This window comes from Phoenix dactylifera, chromosome 16, assembly GCF_051530095.1.
Source record: "Phoenix dactylifera cultivar Ajwa chromosome 16, Ajwa_hap1_PhDact_Kaust_v1.1, whole genome shotgun sequence".
NCBI lineage: Eukaryota > Viridiplantae > Streptophyta > Magnoliopsida > Arecales > Arecaceae > Phoenix > Phoenix dactylifera.
Window position 1 is genome coordinate 20,705,705 of NC_143205.1, and position 27,934 is coordinate 20,733,638.

General features: G+C 39.9%; 1 protein-coding gene and 1 long non-coding RNA gene across 2 annotated transcripts; one reads left to right on the plus strand and one right to left on the minus strand.

Annotated features, from left to right (window-relative positions):
- Window positions 1–173: 173 nt before the first annotated feature.
- Window positions 174–6,405, plus strand: LOC149751164 (uncharacterized). Its single transcript, XR_016398795.1, has 2 exons — window positions 174–504; window positions 1,203–6,405. It is a non-coding gene; the product is annotated as an uncharacterized LOC149751164 (long non-coding RNA).
- On the minus strand, window positions 4,858–24,328 carry LOC103708650 (uncharacterized). The gene is made up of 8 exons (XM_008793681.5): window positions 23,848–24,328; window positions 21,392–21,520; window positions 21,182–21,283; window positions 15,345–15,476; window positions 15,134–15,232; window positions 7,823–7,969; window positions 6,455–6,614; window positions 4,858–6,189 (listed from the first exon to the last, which is right to left on the minus strand). The coding sequence occupies exons 1-8, from the start codon at window positions 24,073–24,075 to the stop codon at window positions 4,967–4,969; spliced, it is 2,220 nt and encodes a 739-aa protein (XP_008791903.3). The 5' UTR covers window positions 24,076–24,328; the 3' UTR covers window positions 4,858–4,966.
- Between the last annotated feature and the right edge of the window lie 3,606 nt (window positions 24,329–27,934).

Sequence of the window (27,934 nt, forward strand, 5' to 3'; positions counted from 1 at the left end):
CACCATCATGCTCCAAACATTTGGCGAGCCACATTACACCGTGATCCATCTCTGTCCAGCGCGACTTGGCTTGACACAGGATGATACGAACACGACGCTTGAAGTCCTACGTGTCTAAATTAAGTTTCCGCCGGCGTAACCGCTTTTGTCGGGTTTAATGATTAGTGATGGCCTTCCGACTCCTCCAGCCTCAGCGGAAACCAAGAACGAATGGGGGAGTCCATGGAAGGCGAACACTGCCGTCATTTAATGCCCGACGACGACCGGAGCGGAGCTCCACCGGAACCGCCGGTGCCGCCGGTCGAAACCGCTCCATTTGTTCTCTCCCCGTTCATTTAGTACCATGCACTCCGCCCACCTCGCCCTCGTCGTCCCATATAAAGAGACGAGAGGATAGAAATTGGGGCAATGAAGATCGAGAAAGAAGGAGAGGAAGGATGGTCGAAGGGACGCTGGAGGTGCTTCTTGTGGGGGCGAAGGGCCTCGAGAACACCGATTTCTTCGGTAAGTCACTCTTCCTTCTCAGATATTTTTCCCTCCTCTAATCTTGCTTCTTGTCAGAAGCTGTTCGACCGTTTTAAGATCTCCATGATTTTTTTCCTTTTTTTTTTTTATGATATTTAGGGTTGACGATGTTAATCTTTTTCCATGAATTATAGTTTTAAGGTTTTTGGTGGTGTTTTGATCGAAGTTTGACAGTCTTAAGGATTTCGATAACAAGAGATTCTTGACTTTTGGCGCGATTAGGGACGAGGATTTAATTTTGTTTGGAGATTCTTGTTTCGTGGATTCTTGGTAATTTTTAATGGAGGGTGAAAAGATTTTGGGGTCATGGAAATTCTTTAATCGGTTCTAGAGAATTTTTTTCCCCCTCTTTTGCTCTTAAGGCGGAGGATTTGAGTTTCTTCATGAGTTCTTGATGCTTGGGTTTTTGGTGTGTTCCACAAAAGTTTGGAAGTTTTTGAAAAGATATTGATTTTATTTCTTGTTTTGCTTCGATTTGTTATATGATCTTTTATTGTTGGGATCGGTTTCTGCAACGTGGTTTATTGGCCCTGCCCGCTGGAAAAAGGCACGGGTACTTGAAACTGACACAAACTAGGAGTTTTGTTCTTGTAACCCAGCAGCAACCTAAAAATCTTGGGCTAGAATGAGAATAGAGTGAGAACGTAGACATAAATGTAACAAAGATTATGTTGCAGACTATGCCTGGAGCAGTTTCACATAAGAAAATCGTGCATTTACCATCGAAACTTTTGTGGATGCAATCATGCAATATATACTTGTTTTGATTTTCTTTCTATTGACCATCGACCTTGCAGCATGTTAAAGGTCAAGAATGTTAATGCCCGAATGTTGTGTTGTATGTGATTTGAACGTACATTTATGAAGTCAACATGGATTCGCTTGTTATACCCAGTGGTATTTATGAACTGATAGCTTGATAATTTGGAAACCTAATTACCTTTTCTTGTATTGATGATAATTCTTATCTAGCTAACCAAACCACCTTTTTTCTTGGGGAACTTATTTCCCTGTGATTCTTTGATGGTTGATGATATATAAATTATCACTTTGACTTATTGGAATCTCATGAATGTTCGGTCATTTTAGACATCATTAAGCATATTGTGTCATTGTGTAAAGTTAGAGATATGGGACTGAATTCAGCTGGAGGAGTGGGTGACAGTGGGTGACACCTGTATTTTGATAATGGTGGTAGCACTAGGATCTCTCTCTCTCAAAAAAAAAAGGAAAAAGAAGAAAAGAAAAACTTCAAACTTATGAAATCATATCTCAACACTATGTGCTGCAATTTTGTTCAAGATTTTGTTTAAATTGATTTTTAGAGCCTATATTTAGATGAACCACAGATGATAAAGAGCATTGACTTTAGTAGATCAAGATGATACAGGTGGAGTTGTGGTAGCTGTAACTAATAGTATGAGCTTTCATGGACAGAGGTCTGAATGTATCTCTGAAGAGGTAGTGGGATATATGAAACAGGAGTGACATCCTCTTAGTACAATCAGAGATGAACAGAAGTACAATGGATCATATCTTAGTAGGATGAATCTTAAATAGTTCCACTTAAGTGTCACATTCGTGCTAGAACCACAATTCTCATTGTCAAGAAACAATCACAGTCATTATGACGGTATAACTTTGCTTCATTCACCTCAAAGAAGCTTCAAGTGACCTCTCCCTTTTTTGAGTTGTATTATATATCTTAAAACTAGGCCATCTCATGGCCATTCATCTGTGTTGCAGCTTGCATAAATGTGCATTTTTTATAAGTTCTGATTCCGTGACGTTTGATTTGACCTCTACCTGTGGAATCTTAACTTTTGAATCTGCATTTCCAAATATTTGTTTCAGTCATTCATTTGATGTCTTTATATTCAACAATACTGCATCTTCAAACAATTTATATTGGTGCTCCTCCCTTATATCAGTGATCTAATGCAAGCATAAGATTGAGTTTCCATTGCTTTTGCAATTCCCATTTCACCATAACTTCTTGAATTTATCATTCTTTTCCATGCCTTTTCTTAACTCGCCTTAATAACCATTTATTTATACTTAATTATCCAAAGCAATAGCAACCATAATTCTGGGAATGAAACTTATAGGCAAGGAAGGCGGAATTATCCCGAACTGTCCGGTTCGGAGTGTACCGAGTGGTACTGATAGTAGATCAGGACAGTTCCAGCAATGAAATAAAGAAACCAACAAGGGAGGGTAAGAGTGAGAAGGAAAGAGAGAAAGAGAGGGAGAGAGGGAAAGGGTGGCAATGAGCGACGGCCGTTGGAATAGGGCCGAGGGAGGGGGAGAGAGGGCTTCGAAAGCCCTCTCCTCCGTGCGCCAGAATAGGGGCAGAGCCTTTATTTGAAAGAAAACATGGGCTTCGATTCCTTTTCTTATTTTTTTCTGATTTTTTAAAGTGAAGTCGATAACCCCTAATTTTCTTCTTTGAAATTTTTTAAATGAAGTTGGTAGTGTGAGAAAAGGACCAAAGCTCTTGTTTGCTTTCAAAATAGGGGCTCCGCTCATGTTCCGACGCACGGAGCAGAGAGGGCTTCGAAAGCTCTCTCTCAAGCCCTCTCTTCCCCCTCCCTTGGCCCTGTTCCGACGGTTGTCGCTCACCGCGGCCCTCTCCCTCCCTTCCTCTCTCTCTCCCCTCTCTCTTCCTCTCTTTTCTTCTTCCTCTTCCCCTCCCTCCATTTTTCTCTCTACCATGCTCTCCTGCTCTCTCTCTCTCCCTCCCTCTCCCTCACTCCCTCTCTCTCCCTTTTCCTCTCTCTCCTTTTTCCACTCCCCCTCTTTTACCATTTTTTCTGTCGGTTCACACCAAAACGGCATGGCATGGGGGTATACAATACCATACTACCGGCCTATCAGCACAGATGCCGGTTCCAGTACTGCAGACCTTACTTATAGAATTTTGATTTTTCTGCAAATTAGTAGTTGAAGTCACTAAAGTGAGCCTTAGGCACGTCAACTGCAGAATAATAGATTCTGTAGTCATGCATCAAACACACCCGCATGTATATTTTGGGAGCGTTGCTAAAAGCCTGCAACAGCCTCTTGTATGCCTACTTGTCTTTTAGACTGAGGAATTGTATTAGAGAAACCTTGGCCACTTTGAGAGAAGACATAGTTCATACTATCCTTTTCCCCTTAGTTTGAAAAGCAGCAGATTATGTGTAAGAGAATAAGGTTTGGCCGTAGAATAACTTTATGTTTTTATGTTATGTATAATAGAAACATCAAATACAAAACCCCTAATATTTTGTGCAGGGGTGAGTCGGATATATTAGGTGCTCGTGTCCTTTGCTCACTGCCTTGTATGCCTTTTCAAACTGAACTGGCTCTGCTTACCTCTATAAATATGGATATTGTTGAAACCCTTTGCACAGTTACCTGAAAAATGTAATTATGATGTTTCTAAGACCAGGAAGCCATAAGCTTCAATATGAACCCTCTACGGATGAAGATAGCTGGTGACCTTTTGATTTACCCAGCCTCATTTAGAATTTTGATTGGACAATCCTTGTGCAGTTAGTGATCATGCCAAAGTTGTCCGAAACCAAAGCTAGGACTTTTCTATTGTGGATAAGAATTATTGGACATGGGATAATTTGCATAAAGAAGATTGCTCGTTTAGAGAAAATTGGGGCAAGTTGTGGTTAACGGCAGATCTCTATGATTTCATTGATTCTTTTCTTGAATCTCAATTGTCAGGTTTCGTTTTCCGTAGTGCGACCGCTCATATGGCTGCACCATGTTGCAGCTGCCTGCGCCAATGTCCTCTTGTGCAGGTTTTATATTTTAGATTCAATGGGATATTAGCCTCTTGAACTATAGCAACCTGTTCCTCCTCTTTCCTCATTTTTTTTTTCCTTTCCTCAGCCTCCCCCATAGCACATGCACACGGTTTCCTCTCTAGTTTAGCCTCATGCAATATCAAACTTTCTAGCATTGAGCCCTTTTGCATCCCCTTTTAAGTGTATAAAGAATACCTCAAAAACTAGAACAGAGTTATAAATAACTCAGATGCATGACACCATTCAGATTTTGAAGCGAAGAGCCGAACCCCACCTGGTTTTGTTGCATCAGCATCCGGCTGACTAAAGGAGCCCGTAATGAGATCAGATCGGGCGTTGTTGCCAAACCATGCCCTGCCCACGTCCAGCTGAAAGTGAAAGTTGGGCACCCCAAGAGAAAAGCCGAGCAGTAGCTTTAGCGCCAATACATGATGAGAAGACCTTCTTGCAAAAAGTAATCCTAGCGCATCATACTGATATCCCATCTCCAGAGTCCAGGGCAAGTTTACTAATTAGGTCATATCATCGCTAGTCTGCTAAAAGGATGTTATTGGCTCATTCTAAGTCTCCGAGGCAGTGTGTTCTACAAAGTAGCCTTGCATGGCACCAAATTTAGGGATCACAAATTTATACACCAATTACTGGTTTAATTTTGTGCCCCGACGATATTGTCGAATCACCTTCCCACTGGACTGCAGCCTGTTCTTGGTAGGGGATGGGCTCTCCTCTTCCCTGGAAGACGAGCAAATCTTGTCCGGCGACCCAGGTTTGACGGGTAGCTCAGCCTGGCTGGAGCTTTCCGGACTAGCAGCAAAAGCTGATGAAGCCAGGACACTCTTGTTCGAGTTCTGAACTGAACTGAGCTGCCGATCTAAGAAGTTTTGGATCTCGAGACTTTCCTCTAACACTGGGATATCACCTGCAAGAGTCTTGAATGCAAATTCGAGGCAAGGGTCAGGCCAAGAATCACCAAACGATAACGTCAGTGGGGATCCCACCACCTTATCATCGGTCGGTTCGCCCGCCTCCCCAGCCTGCTCTCCCAAGGCAGCTTCTCCATTCTGCTCCTCGGTTTCCTGGTCTTCCAGCACCACTATGTCTTTTGTCTGATCTGTTCTGAGCTTAGACATCGCCCACCGGAACCGGTAACAAATCCTCAAGTCATCTGCAGGAGGACCAGCTTCAAGCCCCGCCAGCCGTTTTGATGCCCGGCGAGGCTGCTGCGCGGCTGCCTTCCTAGTTTTGGCTTTGCTGCTCCCACCATTTATAGCCCCTCCATCGGGCTTTGCTTGCTTTTTCTCTGAGGGCGATGACTTCTTCACATCTTCTGGTTCTAGCAGCAGCTTCTGCTCTGGTCCTTGGATCATATTTTTCCCCAGCAACTCACCTTCCGGAAGTACCCCATTTTCCTGCTCCAAGCTCTCGGCATCTTCCCATTGAGTTGGGTATTCTATCAGCAGCTGCTCTGGTGCCATATCTGCTGGCTCATTTGGCTCCTTGTCAGACATTTCCGATGGCTTCACTGGTTGTATCTCATCGCCCAGGTCAAGCTGCTCCCACTCCAGCGAATCCAAAGCCCTGTTTGCTGGCTCCGATGGTTTCTCAATAAATCTCTCCCGCTTCAACACTCTTGGTCTACCCTTCTTAGCCTTCTTTTTGAAGCGCTGGATAGAATCCGATTTTCCGAATGCTGGCATCAGAACCTCATTCCTTTCCTTGTTTTCCATGCCCCTTGAGTGCTCGGCAGGTTCTGACAAGTCACCAGTTACTGGTCCAGACATCCTTTCACTCTTCGTTGTATTTTCTTCTACTGCATGATTGATGTTTGGAACAGAGCCCACAGACGAAGAACCATGAATGTCTGCAATACAAGAAGCTTGCATCAGGGGAGCGACTGAACTGCAAAAATTGAAACTTGATGGGCGACCATCTTTCTTCACTTCAGATACCCACATACATACATATGTATGCATGCATACATGCATCTACATATACATATGTGCGTGCCTATATTATATGAACTCGATGGGCAACCATCATTCTTACAAAAAGAGAGAGTTTTTGGTAGCAAAATAAATCTCTACTGAGTACTGAATGTTCCATTCTGATGAAGTTCGGAAATTTACATGGCAAAGAAGCATGATCCAAAGATGACAGGTTTGGTTTTTCATCCAGTTCATCAGTGTCGATCACCGCCTCTCCATTTGAATTTTGCATCTGTCCTGAAAAAAGGCATCGCCTCACAGCTATTCCAGGTGACTCCAGTTTGTTGGCTGAACTTGGGAGCTGCGGTGGGAAATAGGCATCCATGAGAAAAACAGGAAAGAACATCTAAAAATATATCTAGACAATATTTAAGTTGGAGGTATAGGGAATTTTAAACATTGAATTATTTAATGAAAATGAAGTCCTTCTCTGGCATCTCTACCAGTAACTGGCACAAAATTGAATGAGTCTGTGTCATATAAATGGTTGTAAGATTTCATGTTAAAGGGAAAACAGTGGCATATTTGCAACAGAACTGAAGACAATAAAGATGAATTACCTATAAATTGAATGTAAAAAATAAGTTTAAAAGTGCCATGGAAATAGAGTTCTTAGAATCAATTTAGTCACAATCTTAGCCAAAATCTGTGTGTTAAGACCCAAAAAAATTCAGATACAATTATAGACTAAAAGACACTAAACTTACATAGAACAGAGCTGGACAAACCAAAGAAGGATCTATTAATGCATCAAAAGGATGCTGAAAATTATTCCAGAAACATCGCAATTTATTTTAATATTCTTGTTATCCTCCAAACTAAGTCATGTTATGAAGAACAGCAAGTAAGAGATGAATTCTTTTTATCAATTCCACTAATACCTTTTAAGCTGAAACTTAATCCAATATTTCCATCAAAAAGTATTGCATTTAAGTAGTTAGGCTTCAGACAAGAAACTACAGGTGGAAGCGCAAGATGCCACTAATTACTTATCAACAAATACTCTTAGAAAAACTGTGACAGAAAAGACTAGCAAAACAGGGCAAACGTCCATCTTCATTTCAAAGGATCGCAGGCTCAAGATCTATTTCGCATCATCATGTAACTTCTATGTAATAAATTAGAATGTAAACATCTTGTTTTAGATTAATACATTTCAAATCCAAGATATACCTGTAATAGTTACAGGCTCTCAGACCAAGTTATACCCAATTCAGGAAAAGTTATGCACCATGTTGGAACTTAAATGCAGAAGGCTGAAAATATTTCACTATTGTGATATCTTGTAAGATTCATGATCATCTTGAATCTAATATTATCCTTTGCAATTACCATCTGCTTATGTTTCTGATAGGCATGCTTCTCCCTTTCCACTCCATAGCTGATATTGATGAGATTAATAGGTAAACCAGCAATACATTGTGTAACATGTAGATATGCTTTGATATAGCGAGCTGAACAAAAATAGGTAGAAAGAAACCACAAGAAACAACAGTTCTGTAGACTTACAGGATCTTCCTCTTCGAAGGAATATTTGTCATACAGGCTTCTTTTCCTCGGTCTAAATGCATGTTTACTAATTTCTCCAGTTTCAGTATAACGCTGAACATCCTTTAGTGTTCGAAATACATATCCAGATTCTGGATCGGCATAATACTGTAGCAATCAGGTCATTTATTATCAATATAAAGTCTTTGTTTAACATAAGCAACAAGTGTAAAACATAAAGAAGAAAAATGATGAAAATAAGATGTACTCCAGAAAAGCAAGCAGACAAATTAATCGAATTCTGCATTGCACCCAGTCAGATATAAGAAGTGATAAAGAAAAAGCAAAGGAATCTTGAAAGAAAACACTTTTAACAGTGTCACTAGTAGCTAACAACAGCAGATGTGCAAGAAGAGTATGACAGCAAGAGTTGTCATGAAGAGTTTAGGAGACAATACTTTCGATATTAACCATAACAAAATTAATTCAAGCATGGAATACAACAATGGTACTAAAAAGTTGAACTGCTAAAACCTCAAAGGACATGAAATTGATGCGGTCAACACATATAGATGTTGGATAGTAAGAATCCAATGTCACTGCCAACCTAAAGTCAGCTTGCCGCAATATCTTACTTTGCCTAAAAGCTATAGATTGATACGTATCCTACTTGCCACCTGTTCCAAGAGAATGGAATTATTGCACTTATTCACAGCCTACTTTGTTTACTACAGCAGGGAAGTCTAAATATGAATACTTAAAGACTAAGGAGGCCAAGACTGTGGAACAGGGCCATCCTGGTTCTTCCATGGAACAGAATGCCCCACGTCCCAACACTTAGTATGGTGGATGTCCTATCTCGTCCCAATCCATTTCTCGACCCATCCTATCTCAAAATTTGGGTTGGTGCCCCATCCCAACAACTGATATTTAAAATCTTGAAGGAGACCATTTTATTATAGATAAGCTTGACCTAAAAGACATAAGTTCTTATACGCAGAAAATTGGCTTTCTATCTTCCCTTTTGTTGGTAATCTGGATTCTGGAGTAGCATGCTCCAGAATATGAAATGAATCCAGAGACAAATGAATAAAGTCGTCGTTGAACATTAGGCGGCATGTGAAAACCCTGCCTATACATGGGAGATGCAAGATCACTCATGCCATCAAATGCATGATATGTCCCAATGGTTCAAGTACAGTATGCCGAATTATTTGGTTTGGGGTGTATTGAACCGAACTGGGATGGAACCAGGATGGTTCGCCCCTATTTTTCAAAAAATCAAGAGAAATGCTTGGTTCACACCGATACATGCTGGTATGGTCGCCTCCTCCCTTCTAATAATAGAGAGAGACCTGAGAAGGTCTTCGAAGCCTTCTTAGGCCTTCTCCTCTTTTTTTTTTTTCAAAGACCTTCCAATTTTGCAAAAAATGTGGATTTCAACAATTAAAGTCTAGATCCAACCTAAAACAAGGTATGGTAGCTCTCTCCCATCTAATGTCGGAAAATGGCAAAAAAAAGAAAAAGAAGTGGTCTTGCCAAAATTTTTAATTTTGGTATAATTTTATGATATGTTGTAAATCTATAGATAATCTACACAATAAGACCAAAATCTTTAATTTAGCGTCTATTTATTCAAAGTTTCAACATGATCATAAATATAGTGATCTAAATCCAGATTTGAATAAAATTGAAAAATAAGTAATCTTTGATGTACCCTACGGGCTGAGAAAAATATATATAGCACCCATAGTAGGGTGCTATATAGATCTGAGCTCAAATTAATTTTTTAAAATTTTTATATTTAAATTTATTTTTAATTTAAAAATTATTAAAAAATATATATGAAAAATTAATATTACATATTAGATGATTCAAGAGTATTTTCTAAGTAGAAGATATATTTTTCATCATAACAAAATTTTAATATTTTTAAATAATTAATAAACTGATATGTGCTTAATAGACCTACAGGAATAAAAAAAGACGGATCCAGAGCATGATATTGGTTGGAATCATGGGCAGATGCTCTCGGATCAGCATCTATAGAGGTGCAACTTATGCAATACAGATTTTAAGAAGGGAACTAACCAGGTTGAAGCAACATCTAGCTGGTGATTCCGACGTATCTATATGCCGAAAATGTATACAGAAGGTCCCACAATTGATGAAAAAGCACTTCGTTGATTATAGAGCAGCGAAGGAGAGGGCTATCCAAAAAAAAATGAAGGTGGATCACTTAGCAGTAGAGTCACTTTTCTATCACTTTAGAGAGTCAAAGGAGGCTTCTATTCCAAATGACAAGGAGGCGCACATCCAGACTGTCATTCAAACCAGCTTGGATAATTAGTGGTGGCAAGATGAAGTGGCTACGCACAGGGCTCAACTGGACCCTCATGCTACGAGTTGGGCTCTGGTTCTAAGGCCGACAGAAAAAATACAGAGTTCAGGAGGCCTTCCTCAGTCACGAAGGTCGTCAGTAGAGGCAGTGGCCATATTGCATTTATGTTAAAAACTTTTAGTAGTAGGAAGAAATCCTCCAAAAAGATTCCACTAGAGGCCGCCATATAATCATGCTAGGAAGAACAAGAAGAAGGATATGTGGCGAGCTATTGCATCCTAGTTTTACTTCAGCCATATCCCGGTGAATGCAGCAGGCAACATATATTATAGGTCTGTCATTTTCTCCATCCAAGCTGCCGGTTCGGGTGTGGATCCTCTAGGATCAAAGGATATCTATGGTGAGCTTCTTGCCAATAACAAAAAGCAGTTACAAAAGTGGATTACCTTATATCAGAGCAAGTGGCCCATATATAGATTAACGGTGATATATATTGGTCGGATTGGTCCTACCAAGAGGAGCATCAACGACTTTTTGATATACTATGATACGAAGATTTTCTTTCAGAAGTCTATTGATGCTTTCGATTAGGTACACGACGCCATGTACATCCTCAAATTGATGGAAGAGGTGATTGATCAGTTATTAGTGCAGATGATCACTAATAATAGACCGCAATATAAGGCCATCGGAAAGATCTTAATGAAGTGGCAACCACATATTTTCTAGATCTGCATATTTATAGACCTCATGTTGATGGAGATTGAAAAGATTCGTAAGGTATAATAGATAGTCGAGACGGCCTAGTCCATCATCAGATTTATTTATAACCACATATGGGTCTTATTGCTGATGAGGAGATACACAAGGAGGGAGATCTTGAGACCAGCTATGACACGGTTTGCTACTAACCATATTTCATTTGATAGCCTCCTTGAGAGAAAAGCAAACCTGTGTCAGATGTTTGTCAGTGTCGAGTGGCAGAAAAGTAGATTGCCAAGGGTCGGCACTAAGGGGAGCCATGTGGAGAGATTAGTGACAAGACAGACGTTCCAGCAGCAAGTCGAGAAGATAGTGAAGACTATCAAACCATCATTGAAGTGCATCGGACCGTGAATAGTAAGAGGTAACCCCCGATGGCCTTTCTATATCATATGATGGAGAAGGCAAAAAATAAGATCAGGAAAGCAGATCCAAAGCATGCCTAGGAATACATCGATATCATTGAGCAGCGGTGGATTACCAGATAGGCAGAAACTTGCATCTAGCAGGTAAGCAAGAACATTGAAAATTTGATTGCTTCTGTACTCGTAAAATTTTACTAAAACAATTACAAACTCTATTAGCAGCTTACTATATGAATCCAAGGTTTTAGTACACTAGGGATCGATATAGACAAAGCACTTATAACTGCCCTGCTCAATGTGATTTACAAGATAGAGCCTGATCTAAAAGTCTCGGCCTTATGTCCACAAGAGATAAGTTAATTTAAGTGGCATGCATAAGTTAACTTGTATCTTCAATCATTAACATATTATAACACGTATCTTTTATGCAGAAAAAAATATTTAGAGAGGGCACTGATAACTTTGGAGTCTTAGCAATTGTCATAAGTAAGAAATCTATGAATTCAGATATATTAAGTATCAACAATAACCATTACTTGATGTTTTATAGTTACTAATATGATATTATCTTATATGTAATTTTTTTCAATGATTTTGTAATTGAATGGTGGATTCATTGGGTCTGTCGGCGAGATATCTTAAATGGCTAGTCATCTAGATCCTCTTTTAAATGGTCTCCTTAATTTACTGCGAGTGCAACTAGTCCACCTTAACCCTCATCTGCAGCAAGTAGAGGAACTATTTGATACAAAGGCACCTCAACAACCTCATATATAGCCACTACAATCTGAAATTGAGGCTGAAGTGTATTCAGAAGGCAGTGGAACTGAAGTACATAGATCCAATCCATAATGCTTTTGTTCAGGATGAGAATGATACTATGATCAGATGGCTTTGGACTAGCAGCAAGAGCCAGAGCTTGATGAGCCAAGATTGCCTCCACGATCAGCTAGTTTCATAGCCAGCAAGTTTAGGGTGGATGTAAAGCAATGGGCAGATCATAATATTTTATGTATGTGCCTAGCTGATCACCACAACCATAGGGGCCAGTGGAGAGCAGATCATCGTATGACTCCATGTCAGAGACATTCTTCCAGAGATATGACCGAGAGTTCTTTAGATGAGACCATCATGCTATCCGGTCGACTCAATCAGGCAAGCGACATCTATCCTTCTAGTATAGCCAGGCAGAGGGGGCACGAAGGAAAAGCAGGCAACTACCTAGCGTAGTTGGAAAGAAAAAAAAGACAATTGCAGCCCCAATGGAGAGAGTGGAGTCCATTCACTCAAAGACTACGGAAAACAATGATGATAGTTCTGATAATCATAGAATTGGTGGCCAGAGAGGGAGTGGAGGGTATGACATCACTGTTTATGAAACAGTCGTAGGATGGTCTTCGATTCATTGGTGTTCCAATTTACATATACTACACAGGATAGAAAACATGGTGCATGAGCTAGTAGAACTTGTGAGGATAATGACAGCATACAGGAGATGGGCGCTTCAAGATCGCACAAGACACAATATAATTGATGTAACTGCAAATGACCTCGCACATTGAGTAGAATCAATAGATGTATAAAATTTCAAGGCGCATGCTGGATTCTATTACCCGCAATCATAGGCAGCTTATGACCTATATAGATATATATGGTGCATCTAAGGCACCATTTTTTAGTGGCTACTATCATATGCAGTCTAGAGCATCTTATGGGTCAGATTTTGCTGCCGGCACATTCAGATGGGCTCCTCCACTACCATATTATCAACTAGAAGACACCTCCCAGAGCTAAAACTTCAGTGAGAGATCCAAGACTAGTTATAACTCAAAGTCCGCACCTTGTGGGATGTGTATAGGACTACAACGTCATTTGGCTAGAAGGATGGGCTAACGTGCCTTCTAATTATGCTAATGATCCCAATATCTATGAAAATAATTGACACTCCACCAGATTTTAAATGTCGGAATGTATGTTATACTTTAATATCTCTAATTGATTGTATCATTGCATGTTTTGTATTGTAATAATTAATTTTAGATATTCTACATTGCTTATTACATCCAAACTTCAACTAAGGGTCAAAAAGCATCATTTAAGGCAAGGTCCGCAATCTCAGTACCGGGTACTATATTGAAACCTTACCCGTTTGATTCGGTATGGTACGGTACACCTCTATGCCAAAATAGCTCTCTTACCCATTTTCTCAATTTTTATCTTGGTACGTCTCGGTACGGACCGGTACATGCCTCGTATGAGCCGGCACGCATCGGTACGAAAGGTACAGAGCTTGTACCGACTCGAAGGAGTGTTTCATACCGGTTTTCTCCTAGTATAGTATGGTACGCCCCATATTAGACGGTACGGGATGGTATGACAAATCTTGATTTAAGGTATATCGGATGATAAAAATATCAAATCAGAATTTTAACCCTAATAAAAATATCAAAAGACATCAAGAAACATCAAATTAGAGTTAAAATCATTCAAAACACCAAGAAATTTGATTACTTTTCATTAAATGTTAAAAAAAATTAAACAATAAAAAAAAATGGTGTGCTGGTTCGGAATTGGCATGCCGCATCATACCATGTGTTAGTATGGTACCGAACCAGTATCGTACTGAACCGGTATCTGACCGGTACGGGCACAATACCGGTTCAACTTACCTTGGGTTCAAGAGATAACAACCTAGGTTTTCTTCTTCTACCTCTCCTTCAAAAAGGTAGCAAGAAGATAATATAACATTGATTATGAAAGGCTCAGAAATAGGTTATGTAAGGCTCATAGATAACGATGAATAAAAGGATAGAACACATTTCTAATGTCCAATTCATCTACTTTGCAAGGTTAAACATGTCCGAGGTTGTTAGATTTTTTTTCTTTTCTATTTCCCCATTGTTTGTGTTCTCTTCCTTTTTATGTGAGGCAGAAAGTTTAGATATCAAGTTATCCCTAATATAAACTTTCCATAATACTACCATTTGATGAACTTTTGTAGTAGCAGCAGCATCTGACAGGTAATAGTGTTGTTAATTGTAAACATAAGTATATCCCTCCTTTTCATTCATATCAAGAACTCCTTTTAGCTTATTTGTGCTGGCAAGATGTGTGGCTTTTGCATAATGTAAATATATGACTAATCACTTGTAAATGTGCTGCGAACATATTAGAGCACGGTCAACATAGATATTCAGGATGCTTGATAATTAAACCATGTCCAAGCACTAGTATAAAGTTATTAAAAGTAGCTTATGCTTCAACAAATGATAAAGTAGCCTATCTTAACATGCTAGTTTCAAATCATTTTACAGACATGCTAATCCTTTCGTGCCAGTGTGTGCTACTTGATCGGCAGGAGGAAGGTAGGTGGCACTGAAATCCTTGATGCAGACAATTATGTGGGCACTGAACGATTGCACATAGCTGCTAAAATTTTCCCACTATGTCAGCAAAAAGAAGAGCCATATGTAGAAACATGCAATACTCATTGGACCTCATGCCAGAAGTATATGCATAAAAAGGATGTTGTTGCAAATCATGCAATACTCATTAGACCTCATGTCCAAAGTGTATGCATAAAAAGAATGTTGTTGCAAAAGGCGATTACCACAAAAAATAACTTGCACAGCCTTTATAAAATGTCACATTGCAAGTTGATACTTAGCAAAGAATAAATATATGAAAGTTGCCAGATAGCTGAATGGCTATAATATGCAACAAAGCACAGTACATGTCCTCAAGCACAGAATTGGTACTAATAGAACAAGTTAGTATTTATGGCATGCATACAATGAAGATGATTGATTTTACCGAACAGCTGGAATAATGTGTTAGAAAATAAAGCTAGAGTTGCACTGGTACCGGGTCTCTTCTGAATCCGCTTCTGTTTTTTTTTATCCTAATTTCTTTGTACCATCCGTGAGGCAACCCATCTGGATAAAACTCAATTTGAGCTATAACCTAGGCAGAATATGAAAATTCAGAAATTATACATGATAAGTGTAAAGTGGATAGTGGATAGAGAATAAATACAGGGTGCAACAAACAAGAAATCTTTTGGCAGAGTACAAACATTCTCAAGAGATTCTGCTTCACAATGTCTTGTTTGATCAGATGTGGGACCGTAAATCTTCCCAGACTTAACAAACTGAAGCACATCTCCCTTGGAATAGAATCTGGATCCAGTGGAAGGTTCAAAGTAGGACTACAAAAAATATAAATGCACATGAGTAATCGGAGCCTACTTCATCAAACATTTATTTGTGCCAAATTGGTTATTGCTTCAACCATGTATTTTCCATCTTTTCTCAATTTGTAATGCACTTCCGATGCAAATTACTAAAATTTCCAGGAATAATATAAAGTAGCTAATCTGATCTATGCTGATATGATATCAAGAAAGCATAGGGAAAATGCAATTTGTGTTATTGAAGCTTTCAGCCCGTAAGACTAATGTCCAGCTTGTTGGAGAGGAAAACAACAGCAATTCTGGAATAAGAAGTCCATCTTGATTATTATCTTATTTGTATCCAGAAATAGCACATAAGAACCAAATGTTTCAAAAGTTTGCAGCAGGTATGTTTATGTAGAAAGAAAAAAAATATGTACATGTAAATCAGAAGAGGTTAAAAATTTAGTTCTTTGTTTAATCAGCTAAAATACTATTCTTGAAAACAGAACATCAACCACAACTTCACTTGATTATAAATAAATTAAAAGGAAAACAGAGTTGGAGTCGCTGATCCAATATTTGTTTATTCATACAATAAAAGATTATTTTTATCTGCTAAAGCCAAATCCACAATGGGAAGAAGTTCAACTTCAAATGTTCATATTTTAAATCATAGGTGAAGTGTATTGACGTGAACAACCAACTTTTGTGACCCAAACGAGAGTGAAAGAACTTCCTCAAACCTATGATAACAAATACACGTTTGGATCTGCTACAATGGTATGTCTTTTTATCAAGGGTAGTTTTCTGTGATCTATTAAACAACCACACATATTGCAATATAACAGAACCATGGCCAACTAACTCGGAATGTCATTCAGCAGCTTCAGCCTCCTTGTCATCTTTCAGATTTCTGGTTGGGGCATGGGAGGCCTTTAATCTGTTGGAATATATGATTTATTTTCTAGAAACTATAAGAACAATATAGACCAACAAAATAATTATAAAAAGGAGAAAAAAGGTGGGCTATGTTGTTGTCATCCTTTCTAACATGAGCACCCTTTTTTCTTCCCTAAAATATTGCCTAGAAAGAGATGGAGGGGGTAAATGAGTTTATATAGAGGGGATTGCATGTGTCCGTATGCATGTGAATCATAAAACACCTATCACTACAGATGATCAAACCACCTGGTGGGTAACTGGTGCACGTACGCCATGCTTCCTCCTAAATTTATATGAGCAAAATTACTAACTTAGATGCTAATTGACATCGCTCACTAAGCAGTTCAAGGAAACCTGCTCCACTTCTTTCATCACCGCAAGGACCAGAAAGCTTTCCCCACCAGAAAAGATCAACTTTGATCTCCAACCCAGCATCACCATTAGATTAGCAGCCATGCACTAATAGTTATCAAGAAAAGCCAATACCTTAATGTCTTCTTCACATAGATATGGTGGAAAAACTGAACATCTGTTTGGCAACTGTACTTACATTGAAATAACCTTTCCTATGCACTAGAAAGTGACATCCTACTTAGTTTAAAGGTTCAGCTGTGGTACGTAGTACATGCATGACTACAAGCAAATGATAGAGAACCTTGAACTTTTCTTCCATCCAGTCTTATTGTCATGCTGCTTACTTACAATCACCTCAGTGTTGTAGTTGCCCATGGCACTTGATTACAGTTTGACGCCACTTCTAGAAACCATACTTAACAGTTAATACTTAACACACTTTTAGACACCAGCAATTGTAGAGGAAATAACTTCCTTATATAGTAGCGGTAAACCCTAGTCCATCCGACCAAAATATCAGCCATCCAACCCAAACATTAGCCTATCCAACCCAAACCTTAGCTCATTTGACCTGTAATTTTTTCCATCTGACCCAGTCCTTTAGCCCATCTGACCTGAACCCTAGTGCATCTAACCCAAACCCTAGCCCATCCAGTCCAACCTGAACAAAGCCTTAATTGACCAAATCAACACTACTGTATCCTAATCTAGCCAAATCAACCCATATGATTACATCCAATTACACCTGATCAAGCATGAGCACACCAAAACATGCTCAATCAAATTCTTTCGCAACTAATCCAACCCTTCCTTATGACTTTATCATCCTCCCTAACCTAATTTATCCTGATTTGAAGACCAAACATGCCACGAGCCTAATTAGCCCCTAAATCCTCCACATGGTTGAACCCTTAATGAACCAAATATAGGTTTGTATTAGCCAAGATGTCATTGAATCCCTTGATATCCTCATGAATGACCCATACCCTCTTATGGGGGTGTACTATGATAAAACCACTCCTATCTTAACCCTCCATTTCCCTCTCTCCTTGGGACCACTTGCCAAGTAGCATACCAAGAGGCCTCCAACTCATCATTTCTCCTAACTTGATACCTCCTTTGCTCTTCTCTTTCCATCTGTCTGCCCTCACACAATTCTCATATATTCCATCCCTTACATCTAACCCCAGCTCCACTTAATGGCAACCTAAGATTTTCTCCCATAATCAATCTCATCCATTTGGATGCTAAATTCTTAAAAGACTTAAGTAACCCTAAACCATCCCCCTAGATCTTGGTGTCCTATGTTTGGCGTTCATGTCCTTCCTAAAAGACTTAAGTAACCCTAAACCATCCCCCTAGATCTAATAATATTCACATTAATGCCACCATTAGCATACATTGTTGGATCACTATCCCCCTCTATTACAACCTCCTAACCATTCGTATATCCTCCACATCATCTATCATTTTGCGAAGGGAAAGTTCCAATAAATTCCTCCATTTAACTCCCCTCATCACCTTCAAATTCAACTCTCTCCCCTAATCCCAACCCTCCACTCTCTCCTTTAATCCTAGCTTTCCAAAGAAATGCAATCAAACAAATACACCTTTCTTACATCTCCACCATCCACCTCTTCGTTCCTATCTTCATACCCTTTAGCCAATAAGATCTTGCCACATCAAATTCATCATAACTCTTATATCCTTTTAGATTGAACCATAGGCCTCAAACCAAACCCCATCCTCTCTACAAAATCCAAACACACTCCAAAGAGACATGTCTTCCATAATTCTCCAACAACCACCTTTATAATCTTAGTTTCATACCCTTAAGTCAATAAAGCCTTGCTACCAGACATGCTCAATGAGCATGCTAGGCCGGGATCCATCTAAGGTACCACTTAATTTAGTCAAGCTTGGGCCTGGCCTTTGGGCCTACTTCCCAAATCCGAGCCCACTACTTATTCAGCTTCAAGCTTTCGGGCTAGCACGGGCTTCTAGGACCACCTTTTGCTAAAGAATTTCACTCTCCTAAAAAAAGATGCACACAATCGCCCATGGAAGGGTTTTGAAGGAAACCCTAGAAGAATGCAACTCTTATTCACCCCGATCCAATCTCCCCAGTCCCTTCTTCGAGCTCCGTATCTTGTCCATTGCCATCAAACTCGCAATCGCTAGATTCCCAGCTCCAATTGATTCGATGGTGGAGTAAAAGCAACACTGACATGAGACATGAGTCTACCGGCAGGATTCGACACTTGGATCGAACCAAGACCATCAATGTAGCAGTGATTGAAAGCCAGCTGATTTGATAAGATGTGGGAGGGGGGCAATCGAATGGTGGGGAGTGGCTCATCGGACAAAAAAGGGTGATGGAGGAGGGTGGAGTAGCAAGGGGGATGGATCTCATGCCAGGGAGTTGGATGGGGCTAACTTTAGTCCGGCCTTTGGATGGCTATCAGCATCCCATTGTACGGCCTTGCTGCGCCAGTATTGCTACCCCTCCCCTTAATCAAAGACATGATGATGGAGCTCGACATGACCCTCTACCTAACTCCACTACAAACAAGGCTCAGGCATGGGTCACCAAAGCATGGGTTGGCCATATTATATATTATATAAATTCAGGGCTTGGGCTAGGCCGATGTAAATCTGGGGTTGGCACGTTTAGTAGCTGGGTTCAAATGCCAAGCCCAGCTTGGCTTGCTAGGCTTAATTTCCAGGCCTAAGCCTGTCTGAAATTCTTCAAACTTAAGCAGGTTGGCCAGGCCGGCCGGGATTTGAATAGGTCTGTTTGCCACCTCAAATCCATCATAACCCTTAGATCCCCTAGGATTGAATGACAACCCTCAAACCAAGCCCTCCCCTCTCCACATAATCCTAACCCTCCAAAAAGAACAACCTAAGGAAACACACACTCCCATCATCTCAATTCTCCATCGGTATCACCTTACTAATCTCCCCTCAAACCAATTTAGCTAATAGAATTAAGCCACTCGGCCTCTCTTTCATAGCCTTTATATATAGGACAACCTCACCCCTTATTAAATTCCCAGTCCGAGGATCCCTCACCTTTCCCTATAAATATCCCTTTCCCTCTCCCAAAATCCAACAAGAAATGATAGAAATGGAAGAAATCCATTGAAACTAGGCTAGAATTTGGAAAATCTAGGAAAACTCTAGTCTCTTGAACCTCTCCAAACCATAGCCATCTCCCTAACCAACTTCCTTCTCCTGGCCCTATCGAAACCCTAACCCTAACCCTCCACTAGCCACTTGACAAGGAAGAAAGAAGGAACTTCAAAAAAAAATCAAGCACCTATATCCCTTTCTCCTCTTCCTCCCCTTCTCTCCCTCTCTTCTTTTCAATTTCTTTTATTTTTGTCATGCATGCATAAGCCCTAAGGATGGATTAGGAGATCTATTACTCTTTGGGGCCTTCTCATAGGAGGGGTGATAGGGGTACACTCATAAGCCTTTCTTCATTATTAAACTGCATCCTTACCCATAAGCCTTATCCCATTAGATAGGTTCCTAGCAGCTTAGCTAGTTGGCAACTATAAATCAAACCCTAGGCCAAGGGAAGCCCTGAACAACAATCAAAACACTCTCTCAAAGTTCAAAGCGGGTAAAAATCATTATTAAGTTCAAGAAAAATTCACAAGATGAATAATCATCCTTCTTCCACCAATATCTCTCTTCCACTTATTCCCTTAATATGATTTGTTTTTTGTTTCCTTACACGTCCCACATTCTCCTCTTAGTGACCTAACATATCTTTATTTATCAATAAGCTCCTTCAATGTAACTCATCTAGACCTTCTTATCAAATATGCAGACTTTGAGATTTCACAGAACAAGCTACATTAAAATGTGTTTCTTTATACCGGATCCACCAGTCAAACCTATTCTTAGTTCATGATGTGTCAAAGAAGCACATATTACGATCCGCCAACATTGTTACAATTTCAGAAAATCAGTGATGAGCAGGAGATATCAAGTGGAAATATGACTACAACATAATGAAATGAAAGGTGAAAATGAAAGTCATTCCTTGGTTAGAGGCCCAAATTAGAAGATTGAAATGGAACAGTAAGATAAACGAACAACAGAACAGAAGCTTCATAAGGATAGATGTATTGTCTGCCCTATTTTACATAAAGCACTATAAGCAATTAGAACTAACATAGGAGTTAGTCCAATATATAGATGTCTGTGTGTGCCTGCTGCATGTATTATAAGATCATTTTCTTTCTTGGCAAGCCATGCAGTAACATTCACCACATAGTAATGCTCACTGTATGGCTCCAATGAAATAAGCATGGAAGTGGCAATTTACTAGTGATAACTTAAGGAAAAATATCTGGTGATAAAATGGAAAGATAGTAGGGCTGTTATGAATAACCAAGTATGCATTCAGTTGACAGTTTTCACAATACCATGTATATTTGTTGTGCTTTTGAGCCACGTCTTTGAGTTCTGATCTCCAAAAGCCATCCAGGAGGCAACCATTTGAATGAATTTTTTACTTGTCGCACAGGCTAATTATCAAATAAATTTAGTAAAGTATAACGATGAAAAACCAACAATATCCAATGACATCAAAAAGTCTCTGAAGCTGTAATTAATATTATAAAAAAAAAACTTACTCGTGGACTTTCGTCTCCAGAACATGCTGATATTTCAGATTCATGACCATCAACCTTTACAACATTGAGATAGCGCATAACTGCCTCTTTTGAGCAGAAAGTATAACTAGATACTGGCGATGTGTAATACTGTGCAATTCAAAAATGGATGAAATAGTCTTAGTGATGCCATGCCATAACCTCTAGCTTCACCATTTTCTTAATATTTTTAAGCATGAATAGGTTATCTAGATCTATCAGTGATATAGACTCAACCATAGTTCCAAAGGGAAAATTCAACTAATCAAAAAAACAAAAGAACTGCAGTTCCTCGCCCCAATACAACCTATGTAAAAGTCTCAGCTGATGTAAACTGATGAAATCCAACATATCGGCCATACAATATTGTACATATCAACTTATATTTTTCAATCACTTCTTTACTACATTAAATAGATTTTCTGAACTAACAAGTTTCAAAATTGACACTTAAGTATGGTTGACAGTCTTGGATTTACCATATCTGCCGAGATATCTCAGTCCTAAATTATCAGCTGAAATCTCAGAAGTCTTGATTTCCTCCAGATTTCCCACTTACAAGATAAACTGAGATCTTGCTTCATCTCAATCTCAGTCACTCGCTGAGATGATATGCTGGGATTTAAAAACCTTGCTTCATACTGCGTTTACCATTTTGCTTGTTAAAGGCCTTTTTTCCATTAAAGCTTACCGACACCAACATTCATAACTATCACATGATGTTGTGAAAGCTTCTTACAACATAAACCTATGTAACATACATAGATACATACATACATACATACATTTACTTTCATATATACATACATATATAGATAGATAGATAGATAGATATAGATGCCATGTCTGCATGCCTAGGTTGGAGGCTGCCGTGTCCGATACTTAGGGTACTTGGACACTTGGGACCCATGCCAAGTCTGTAGGTAACACTATGATGAATTGCCAAAAATTCTATTTGAACATTTATTTACAAACACACATATAATTATAATCTTGGAGAGTATGCTCTGTAAATATGACTTTAAATAAATTTACAAGTAAAGAAATATTTCAAAATATCAAATTCACAAATAAATCTACCAGTTCTAGATGAGACACTGTTTGATAATCATTTCAATATCAAATTGTTTTCCATGTTTTGCAGGTGATATATGTTTGATTCATTTAATGATCATGAATACATTGATATATATACACACATAAACATATATCAATAATAAATAAACAAATAATAGTTGCAAGAGTGCTAACGAGTTCACTGCAACAGGCAATGATTAGGATCATAGTTGCAAGCACAAGTTGCCAGAAAGCAAATGGTCCCAGTGAATGAATTTAGTGATTGTTGGCATCCATGTAATTGTCAACAATCATTATGATTATATCGTCATGCCCACTTCATTCAGTCTTTAGCTGTTCTAACCAGGTTACAATTTTTTGGGGCTAAATCAAATAACTGACTCGAGCAGCTAATACGTGGCTAGTTCGTTTTGTCTTTAGATGACCTAACCAGGTCACAATAGTTTTGGGCTAAATCAAACATAATTGATTTGAGCAGCTCATACATGCACAGCCATTGTTTTCCCAAGAACTGATTTTGGAAAGACATCAAATTGTACCAAAAAAAGACATCAAATTGGCAACTTGAAAGTTCCCAAGAACCCTAATTCTTATGGACTTTTCTAGAATGCTGCAGACCTGCAACTCACAACATATTCATTTCTAAAAAGTAGATATACAAAGAGATATGTGCATAATCAAATATATACAAGCATACTATAGTTAAGTAAACAAATTCCAGGATGATGTCCAAAAGTCCCCTTTTTCTTCTGAATTTTCTATGCTAATCATCATCTCAAATCCTTCAAGACATTTCAAATGCTTAGACATTTACATGAGTATGGGATAAAGGATAAACTGACTTTGTAAAGACATCAACTTAGCAACTTGAAAATTCCCGAGAACCCTAATTCTTAAGGACTTTCCTAGAATGCTGCAGACCTGCAACTCACAACATCTTCATTTCTAAAAAGTTAGCAAATTTTATCCAGCTATCTCATTCAAACGCATTAATGTTTCAAAATCTGCTGCTACCGAGGATTTTCACCAACATCAGCCGCCAAAATCTTCCAAAACTCGGACGCAAGGCCCTTGCTCCCGTTTTTACCAAATCGAGCTACCGATCAATGGCATGTGAATCCAATCAACCAGTCGAAATCGCTTACCGCCTCTACAGAACGGCGCATTTCCCTCAACAGGAACCAAAATCGCCGAACTCTTGATAGATTACGTTCAAAAAAAGAAAGAAACGATCAGGAAAAACAAAAAATCTCCAAGATCGTCCATTTTTACCATCTCAGAAACAAAGAAACCAAACTCTTTCAAGAAAAGATCAAAAAATCTCAAAGGAAAGATAAGGCGAAGGGGGAAAGGAAAGATACCCTGTAGATGTTACCGTTCTTCCCTCTCCTGACCTCCATGGTCCACCCATCCGGCAGCCATTCCGGCGGCTCCTCGACCGACATTCCGAAAACTGCAACCTCCTCCGCCTTCTCCGGCGTCGACAGCTCCTCTTCCCTTCCTCCCTTCGCCGGCCACCTCCCCACCCCCAACGCCGCCACTCTCTCTCTCTCTCTCTCTGGCGTTTTTCTTGCAGCAAGATACAGCATTATAGAAGTGAGAGATGTCCGCAATGCACGTGTTGGAGGGGATCGGGTTCTGTCGGAGGCCCACCGGAGATCGGATGGCTAGAAATTTTTGTTTCCTGCATTGTTTCTCTTTTTTTCTCGTTGGTCGGGTTTCTCGTGGGTCGGCGGTGGAGAGAATTTTGTCGTGGAGCGGCCGTACCCTTATTGTTGTGTTATAATGACGGTATTCGTTAGCGGCGGCCGGGCTCCGACTGCGACCGACATGGTTGAGGAAATCTAGGCACCCATTCTGTCATCGTGTACGGACAACCCGCATGCAGACGCCCATCCTTGGCCGTCCGTTTTCAAACTCTCGATCGGTCGCCCAAAACATTTGATTTGATTTTAAAATAATATTTTATTTTTTTTTAGAGAAAACTAATAATATTTTTTTTTAAAATAATATTTTAAAATGTAGCACGAGTAGATTTAATGATCACGTGAATGGAATTTTATTGCTGTCGCAATTTCAATTTTCAACCCGTATTTGCTGCCTTAGGATTTTGGGGGCAAAGGTTGATATGTGGACCGGGCTATTGAGTTGACAGACTCCAGGCCCAAGCTTGGCCCAGTTTAAGTCAGACTGAAAGGAGAGATGGACATTGGGCCGTGCCGGGCCTACCGGGCCACAGACCAAACAGGCTGTGCCTGGCCCGGCCTGTTACTAAACGGGCCATGCTAGGCACGGCCCGCTTAATCTAAAGGCTAAGCCCGGCACGGCCCTAGGCCCGTGGGGTGGCGGGCCATGCCGGGCCCGGCACGGGCCGTGCTAGGCACGAGACGAGCTGTTCAAAAAAAAATAGCCATTATAGGTGGCCCATAACGGCTATTTTTTTTGGCCCATAACGGCTATTTGTGGCTTTTTAACCATTTTGCCCCTCCCAACAGCCATAAAACGGCTAATTTGAGGGGTATTTTGGGGAAAAAATTGAAGTCCTATAAATTTGTGCTTGGCTCACAAATCGTGCCAGCCCAGGCCCTTATGGGCCGTGTCGGGCTCGGCCCGCGGGCCAGAAATCCTTAACCCAGCCCGGCTCCCTTTTATGAGCCGTGCCCAGCACGGCCCGTTACTGTAGCAAGCGGGCCGTGCCGGGCCATGGGCGGCCCGGCCCAATGCCCACCTCTAGCTGGAAGTCCAAGCCGAAAACGCCCGTTTCTTAATTGGCCCAACCTATGTAGCATGTAGGCTGAGATGTGGCCCATTTACCGGCCCAAATCAATCCCCGCATGACTGGTATAGTTATACTTCAAAACGTGCACCCCCTCTCGCTCTCTCTCACACATACAAAAAATATTAGATGGACCAGATTCACCGTGGATCTGGAATGTAATCACTCCATTTTTCCTCGATCTTTGTTTTTTGTTTTATGGATGATAGTAATACGACCTAGAATAATTTCATCCTCAGTCCATGGTAGAACTTAATTAGTCCACCTAATAGTTTCTGCATGCACATACACATTGCTTGCATATATGGTTTTGATATGTATATGCTGCATGAGGTACAGCAGCATTATTCTAAGAAAGATGTCTGCATTTTGTGCATATATGACCACTCTTAAGCACACTTATGCTGGATTTCTGAATATATTTGATGATATAACTGATCTATCAACCTCTGCTTCCATGACTATTAGCTAATGCTATTTGCTAGAAAATTTCCTCAAAAATGTGTGTATATATATATATGTACACACTCACATGTACCCATATGCTGGGCTTCTGCATTCATGCAACAAATAATTGATTCATCTACCTCAGCTTTCACCTAATTAATTACGCACGATTGACGATTTATGTGGAAATCTTGGTACACAGCTATTGGACATTAGCCACTTAATAATCTCTTGGTATTTCATATTGCTGACGACTGCAGATCATGTACTTATGGTAAAAAAACATGAACAGAAAAGTCTGATTACGTTATTCTTATTTGCTAACTCAGCAATCCAAGAAAGCTTTCCGTCACCTCATCATCCTTCTAAAAGAAACTAATCAGGAAGCCGATAGATTTAATCTGATGTAAGAAGAAGGAAGCAGTCACGAGTCTGAGGTACTTGGATTCTGTGCCAATTATTTCAATCAATCTTATCATCATATGCATAATTAAACAAAAATGTTAAAATTCAATTCCTTCTATGGACTTTTTGGAAGGGGGGGGGGGGGGGGGGGAGATGAAGTAGAAGCAACTCTTATCTCAGTTCCCACCTCGCAATCAAAGCTCATACAAGAAAAATTATAGTTAGTTCCATAGCTTAGGTATTATTAGACCTTTATCTTTTCTTCGTTTGTTAATTCTCTAAATCAAGCATGACTTCATTTTTTTTTTCAGTTCCACACAGAGGATGAAAAGAAAATATACATCTTCTATGGCCAAAAGTAGAAGAAACACTGCAATCAAGTACAGTTGCGGAAACTCTTAACAGAAGGCTTCTATGAATCTTAATCATCAGTTGTGAAGGCTTCTATGAATCTTAATCATCAGTTGTGAAGCGGGTTTGGACCTTGCGGTACCGCTCTATCAGACGCTCCATGGATGGGACTAAAGTCATCGCCATCGTAATTGATCGCCCGCGAAGGAGAAATCCTGGAGAAATAGCCAGTGGATGATGAGTGCTCACCTTGCCAACTCTTGTCCGCCTCCTTTTGCGTAATTCTGATGCCATGGCTGAAATTAGATACTTGGCCCGCCACAAGTAATATAAGGAGGAAGAGAGACATGGATGGCAGATGGAACTTCTTAAGCTTCATGGTGTTGGAGAAAGAGAAGTATAAGAAAGAGAATGAAGATTGAGAAGAGAGAGAAAGTAAGGTTGGATTGAGAGTTAATTAGTAGAAATGCAGGACGGTAGGGATTGTATTGACATGGGACCATCTCTAAATGGTGAGAAAGAGACATAAGTTTTCTATCAATCTACCCTTTCGGAGTTCTTAAATTGCCCTCTCTTTCTCTCTCTCATGCGTTACAACGGTTGGTTTTGTGACTTTTGTCATTAGGAAATCTTGCAGGGGCAGTTTGCAAGGGAAGATAAGCTGAAAGATCTCTTCATAACAAGATGATTGTTGACTTTCTTGCCTAGTTGGCAACACGCAAGTTACTGGTTATTATAAATTATAATTTTTACGAGTATGGATAATTAGGCAGCTCTTGGAAAATGATCTCAACATGGAAGATTGATCGTCCATGCCCTTTTTTGTCGCTGAGAGGGATGCTTCATATACATCTAGTACGTATGCATCCAAAAAAGTTAAAATACAGCGTATCTTAGAGCACACTAGGCAGCTCACTCTTTCCAACCCAAAAAGTATTTTCGGAGTGGTTAGCCACATACAAAGCTACCTAGTCCGCAATCTTGTTGGCCTCTTTATAGACATACATAGTCCAAAAGGCCACCTCGCCATATACCATAGCTTGGATGCTCTTTATCAAGTTCTTCTTTTTTTTTTTTTTTGCTAAAATGAAAATATCATACAAAATGTGTACGGATACAACTAAGAAAGTTAAAAAGCAGTACATCCTGGAGCGCACGAAAAAGCTCCCCCTCACCCACCAAAAAATGATCCCCTGAATGGTTAGCGACAAACGACGCCACCCAATCGGCTGCCTCATTGGCCTTTTGAAATATATGTTGCGTCTGAATACCCATCCCACCACAAATTATAGCCCGAATATCTCTCAGTAACAGATGGTAGTCGCCAACCCCCCGGCGGCCTGCTGGATCCAATCGATGATCGTATGATGTCTCTAATGATTTGTTTTGAACTGCAGGTCAGGTCTTTGGCACCTTTTCAAACTTGGTTCATTGAGCAAATGATCTATCTACCTATGGTGTGCTCATTT